General features: G+C 45.2%; 1 protein-coding gene across 1 annotated transcript; it reads left to right on the forward strand.

Moving 5' to 3' along the window:
- The first annotated feature begins 5,232 nt into the window (after positions 1–5,232).
- LOC127312709 (acyl transferase 15) lies at positions 5,233–6,677 on the forward strand. Its single transcript, XM_051343247.2, has one exon. The coding sequence runs from the start codon at positions 5,265–5,267 to the stop codon at positions 6,573–6,575; it is 1,311 nt and encodes a 436-aa protein (XP_051199207.1). The 5' UTR covers positions 5,233–5,264; the 3' UTR covers positions 6,576–6,677.
- Positions 6,678–7,107: the final 430 nt, after the last annotated feature.

A 7,107-nucleotide genomic window follows, 5' to 3' on the forward strand; every position in this document is an offset into this window, starting at 1 on the left:
AAACGGAAAGCAAATTGTAACCAACGGTTTTGACAAGCATGACATCCACAAGAGTAATGTTGTGTGCAACCACAACCTTGCCAAAACCCAATACCTCGGATGTAGAATTATCGCCAAAGGAGACGGTGATATTATTTATGTTGGGCCTCAACTCCTTGACGAGGTTCTTGCCGCCGGTCATATGACTTGTACATCCACTATCAAGTACCCATTTTGAACCTCCGGCGGCATAGTCCTACAAGAGATCAATTCTTGGATTTAGGTACCCATTTTTCAATGGGTCCTCTTTTGTTAGCAACAAGGGTCTTTGGAACCCAAATAGACCAAGCAACATAACCATCATAAGGACCAACATATTTAGCATAGACATCACCATAATAATCTTTAAAGAGAACATAGTGAGGGTTATCTATTCCCGCACCATCATCATTAATGGTGTTGCCCTTTCGGGGTTCACCATTAGCTTTCTCATGTGCGGGCTTGGTCTTTTTCTTGTTTTCCTTTTTAGCCTTGGTATTAAAACCAAGTCCCTCCTTCCCATTGTTTGACCTTTGCTTACTCAAAAGATCATCCAAGGAAAGTTTACTTTGGGGAGAGGAGGTCCTAGCAAGTTCATCTTTCAACCTAGCATTTTCCTCAATTATATTTGCATGATCACATGAAGGAGTAGAGGTACTAGGTATGTCATATGAAGCAAGCCTAATTTGAAGTTGCTCATAAGACTCGGAGAGGAGAGAGTATTCACTCTTCAAGGCTTTGTGAGCCTTGTCTAGTTCATCTAGATCCTTCGCAAGTTTCTCATGATCAACACCAAATTTGGCCTTTTCCTTTATAAGCACTTTAGACTTAGCTCTAGCAAGATCTCTAGCTTTAGTGAGCTTGTTAATTTTATCTTGAGGCTCTTCAAGAGTTTCTAACCTCTCCTCAAGAGAAGCTATAGTTTCTTGACTTTCCTCAAGAGCATTTTTAAGGGCATGGATTTCAAGAGAGTCTTCTCTCTCTATTTGACCCTTTTTCTCAAGCATATCACTTTGTTGAGCTATACGAACCATGAGGCTTGAAACATGCTTCTTAGTGTTACCTTGTAGGTTGAGAATGAAATCATCAAACTCTAGCATTTCTTGTTTCACTTTTAGACTAGCATCATCAACTCCTAGATCACTAGATAAGTTAGGCATAGAGGGGTTAGGGGATGATACCTCGGAGGATTTAGCCATGAGGCAACTTTCTTCCTCCACATGAATGACCTCATTGGGGGATTCACTTGGTGATGAAGAGTTAGTGGAGAGAGAGGCAAGAGCGACCAATCCATTAGAGGTTGCACCTTCTTCATCATCAACATCATCATCTCCGGAGGTATACTCTTCTTGAGTTGATAGCACAATAGATGTGTCCAAGGAGGACCTTGCCATGAAGCAATGTGCATTCTTGATATGAGGATTCTCATTGGGAGAGTCAAAGAGAGATGAAGAGGGAATGTTGGTGGTGACGATGGCGGCCAACTCCTTTGAGCTTTCTTCATCTTCCTCACTACTAGAGCTTCCCACTTCATCAGAAGAATATTCTTCCTTTGTTACTAGCACATTTCTTGACCAATGCCCTGCTGCGCCATTGTGGTAGATCACAATCCCCATTACAAATGACCAAGAGATACATACCATCTTCTCCTACGTCCTCGCCACCCACAAGTACACCATGGAATCTAGTGAGGCCCTTGGCACACCTCCAGCTGACTCTTCAGTTGAAGATGCCGATACAGAGGAGATGGGGTCGCCGGCGATGGCGTCCTTGAGAAGCTTGCTAAAGCATTTGAAAATGTGCCTTCGGGTACAACAAGGGGTGCTTTCACCGACGACGAGCTCCTCGCCTTCACCAACATGTTAGTCCCTATGAAAGACATTGTAAAGGCCATTCCGGACAACAAGCCAACCTACATGCACCTTGACTTGTACCAGGCTATCAAGGTCACTTGTGGGTTCACCGAGGAGTCTTTGATGACAGAGCTCAGCCACATCGTCGACCACAAGGCCCATGGATACTAGCTACGTCGGCATGGTACCGCCAAACAGGTCTGGCTCAGGATCTACCTAGGAAAGTACTATTAGAATCTGTAGTGGTGCCCTTGGGGCCATGCGGGTGGGGAGGCATGTGTGGTGGTGCCCTTGATGATGATGATGCACTTTTTTTTAGCTAGGACCTCAAAACTTCTTATGAACTTTAAGTATGATGAGATGGTTGAAAGGATCGTATGCCGCACCTAGAGGGGGGGGGGTGAATAGGTGCTAACCAATTTTTAGTTCTTTTTCAATTTAGGCTTGACACAAAAGGTAAATTCTCTAGATATGCAACTAAGTGAATTTACCTATATGACAAGGTTATCAACTAAGCAAGATATATCTAAGCAATATAGAGATAGAGTAGGATAGAGGTAACCGAGAGTGGAGCACGCGATGACACGGAGATGATTCGCGTAGTTCCCTTCCTTTGCAAGAAGGTACGTCTACGTTTGGAGGAGTGTGGTTGCTACGAAAGCCAAACCAACAGCCACAAAGGCTTCACTCAGATCTCCGGTGAGCAACGCCACGAAGGCCTAGCCCACTTCCACTAAGGGATTTCCTCGAGGCGGAAACCGGGCCTTTACAAGGTTCTTGGGGCACACATCCACAACCAAATTGGAGGCTCCCAAATCTGTTACAACACAACAATCAACAACAATACATCAACACAAATCAACTAGGGAACCAAATAGGAACACTAGCATGAGATCCCTCAAACAAGAGAGGGGGAAATGAAGAACGCTTCGGTGAGGATGTAGATCGGTGTCTTCTCCTTCGAATCTCCAAAGATCACGAGCTTTGGTTGGGGGAGGAAGGAGATCTTGTAAATCTTGACTTTCTTGAGGTGGCTCTAATGGAGGTGGCTTGGCAGATTTCTTGTATAATGATTGAGCAAGCAACCAAGGTAGAAGAAGGGGGGTATTTATACCTCCCCTCAAAATTGAGCCGTTGCTGCTTCCGGGGGGCCGGATAATCCGGCCTTTGGGACAAAACTGTGACATTGTCCGGCCAAATGTCCGGCCCATGTACTGGTTCACATTTCTTCCAGTCCTTAGCCAAAAACGAGGGGGCCGGATATTTCCAAAATATCCGGTCCGGATAATCCGGCCCTGGTACAATACCGGGACATTATCCGGGCAAATGTCCGGCCCCCATACTGCGCTGCATTTCCTCGAAGACTTAGCCAAAAACAGGGGGCCGGATATTTCAACAATATCCGGCCCGGATTATCCGGCCTGGCCAACTTTTTCTGAATTCTTTTGACAGACGATCAAATCCAACACACATGAATAAATATCTATGTAATCTCTGTACCATTTAAACAAACATTAGTGTATCACATATATTAACATCAAACATACAAAACATAATGTGAGAGATGTTCTTTCAATGGTATATATCAACCCTTCATACGATGGTGACCTTGCGGTGCGTGGATGACACCCGCTTTTGATGTGGTGGTAGTTGACAACATAGTGGTTAGTAGGATGAACTCACGATCTATTTTTGCTAATGGTCATACATGCTTCTCCTAGATACTGATATAGTGTGCACATTGTAATGCTTTGGAAAAAGCATCACTGTCCAATAGAGGTAATGTTTAAAGAAGCAATTTTATGCTCTTAAGCATTATAAGGATATGCATCAATGGTTTAAGTTGTATTAACACTTCTTTGTGTGTTTTACCCAAGATTTATATTAAACTTATTTTATAGTTTTATAATTCATTTAAAATGCCTTCTAAATGTTTTACATGAATTTATAGTTTTCCTAATTCTTAAAAATAAGGATCATGTCTTAAAAATTAAAAGAGAATTGGGTATGCATTGAACTGATTATTCCATAGCTAATTTTGTCCATGCAGGAAGGAAGTCCAACGCCGAAGCACAAAGTTTAGCTCACGATGCTCTATCTCTAGGCCAGGGACGTCATTTGTGGATGTTAGAACAAAGTGAGCAAGTTATTTTACACACACAAAAATAGGTTTAGTATATACTCCCTCCGTTGCTTTCTATAGTGTCTATAGATTTTTGGCACGGAAATTAGCGCAAGAGTATTTTTTACACAAGACCCCCTGGTTGAACGATTTGAGATCAGACTAAAATTAGGGATAACTTCCTAACTTACCGTAACAAATCCCATAAATCTGTCTAGTTGACTCTCCATATATGTGCAGCCAGGTTTAATTAAGGAAGGAAAAATATTGCTTCCTAAATCTAAGCAATCCTTGGGGCCATGCATTAGGAATCTCAGTTAATCGTTTCCTATTTTGTATGGATTTTTTTCCATGCATATCGCGTGAGAGTTGGGTAATTAAAAAAAAGCCAAGCTACAGCCTTATATTGTGAAACAAATGCCAAAAATCTATAGACACTATAGAAAGGAACAGAGGGAGTATATCCCAACAATGTGTGCATCACTTCAACCCGGCTTTAACCTTCTTTTCGGAAAAAAAAATGTAATCTCTGGTTAAATCTTATCTGCTAATTTCAGATATACTATTGAAATAATAAGTTTGATGTGATCTAAATGGTGATATTCCGAGTAGAACACATATCTTGCGTTTAATAGATAATATCCCTTATTTACAGATTATATCAAAATAATAAGGTTGATGATCTGAAATAATATGATATTCTGTGATATTCTGAGGAGAACCCATATCTTGCATTTAATATATAATGTCCCTTAATTGCAGATATACTATCGAAATAAGGTTGACGATATGAAACAATGTGATATTTTGAGGATAGCATGTATCTTGTGTTTAAAAGATAATATCTCTTTACTTGCAGATATACTACCAAATTAAGCCTCACAGATTTATTTAGATATGCATGTATCTAGAAGCATTTTAGTGGATAGATACATATGAATCCAGACAAATCCGTGACGATTAATTTAGAACCAGGAGATATTTTGAGGCGGACCGTATCTTACGTTTAATGTGGATAATATATTGTGATTGAAAGATCTCCGGTCTACATCAAACCGACCATTTTGAGAAGGAAACGATCACCTTTGCGCACATGGCCCAATTAACATCGATCGACAATATCAAAATAGATTTGGTTATCTCACTGCCTCACTCGCTCACAGCATGCAAACCAGCCAGCCAGGCAACACATAATAACGCCTATATAAAGAGAAAGAACAACCAGGGATTCAGATCATGAATCAACTCCAATTCTGAGAAAACGTAGCACGATGAGCGTAGTAGTGACCAAGTCCTCGCCGGTGGTGGTCGTCGGTGCATCTAAGCCGGTGACGGCGACCAGCAACATCATCGATCTCACCTCCTTCGATAAGTGTTTCGCTCCTTCTCCAACCACGCTTATCTTTGTCTTTGAGAAGCCAATCGACGACCCTGTCGAGACAATCAAGAAGGCCTTGTCGCAGGCACTCGTGCACTACCCCGCTATGGCCGGCCGCCTCGCCGGAGCTGACGAGGAGGAGCCGACCCACATCGTGTGCACCGGGGAGGGCGTGCCGTTTGTGGCTGCGGCGGCTAGCTGTGCCTTGGACGACGCGGGGCCGCTCCACCTCCTGGACCTCGCCGTTCGCTACCCTGCCGAGTACTGCCGCCTCAGCGACCCCTTGCTGCTGATGCAGGTGACCAGGTTCACCTGCGGCGGGTACGTCGTAGGCCTGACAAACAACCACGCCATGGCGGACGCCGCTGGGTTGGCGCAGTTCATGCAGGCCGTTGGCGAGCTCGCCCGGGGAATGCCAAGGCCATCCATCGTTCCTGTCAGGTCCGAAGCCGACAGCTCGCTCCCGCGCCTTCCACATGCGCTGGTCGCCGAGGTAAGGTCACATCTGCGCGTGGAGAAGGAGGAAGTTCTCCCGTTCCTCGACGTGGCCATCCCCATGAGCCTAGTTAGCCGCATCAAGGCCAAGTGCGGCACCGGAAAGTGCACGGTGTATGACGCCATCGCCGCGGTGCTGTGGCGGTGCCGCACCCGAGCGGTCATCCCTGACGAGGATAACGACCCTAACGCTCCCATGCTCCTCGTCATGCCGATGAACGCGCGCAAGCTCGTCGGTGCCAAGGAGGGCTACTACGGCAACTGTATAATCTTCCAGCTGGCCCTGGCGACGAGAGACGCGGTGGCGAGGGGCGACATCGAGGATCTCGTGAAGATCATCAGGCTCGCCAAGGAGAAGATGCCTGACATACTCGGAAACTCCGGCGATGGTAGTAGAGATGAGCAACAACAGGCCCAGCAACGGGCGCCGGAGAGGTACAACACGCTCACTATATCGAGCGTGAGGAACCTTGGGTATGAAGCGCTGGATTTCGGTGGCGGGGTGCCGTCGCGGATGATGTGGAAGACTGCGGAGCAGCCGGTGGGGTTGGTTTGCGTCGTGTGCTCGCCATGCAAGCCGAAGGACATGATCAACGTCATGTCTCTCTGTGTCAAGCCGGAGCACGCAGAAGCCTTTCTACATGAGTTGGCCGCCCTCAATATAGAGGCGAGCCATGATTTGCGACTATCACCCAAAGCACGACTTTAGATATGTTGTATTGTTGTACTTCCCTCTGTGCTCTAGCATTTCTCCATTGTACTTTTGACGAATAATACAGCTGCCCTCTTAGTTGTTAGGTAGCTTTAAATTCATTTATCTTACGAATATCCGACTTTATGTGTGCCTGTCAGTACGGGAAAAAAGGCCAGTGCCGTGCAGGGCTCTTTGCCGTGCGCCTCGCGCACGGCAATGAAATCTTTGCCGTGCAGCTTTGGGTCGACGCACGGCAAACAATCGGCTCACGGCAAAGCGCCAGCTCAGCGCTCGGCAAAGGCAGCAGCCCACGGCAAACAATTAAAAAACGCACGGCAAAGTAACCTGCACGGCAACGAGGAAGCCAAGGCGCACGGCAAAGACACTGGGCACGGCAAAGAATCCTTTGCTGTGCATACCATCCCTTTACCATGTGTTTTTGCACGGCACAGAGGGCAGTTTTATTTCTTTTCCTTCTTTTGTAGTATTTATATTTATATTAATACTTATATTTGTTGTAAAATTAGTTTTTACTTTTTGTAGACTA

The sequence above is a fragment of the Lolium perenne genome, chromosome 7 (genome assembly GCF_019359855.2).
Source record: "Lolium perenne isolate Kyuss_39 chromosome 7, Kyuss_2.0, whole genome shotgun sequence".
Taxonomy (NCBI): Eukaryota; Viridiplantae; Streptophyta; class Magnoliopsida; order Poales; family Poaceae; genus Lolium; species Lolium perenne.

Excerpts from the sequence above, each read along its gene's own strand:
- LOC127312709 (XM_051343247.2), top strand. The coding sequence starts at position 5,265 with ATGAGCGTAGTAGTGACCAAGTCCTCGCCGGTGGTGGTCGTCGGTGCA.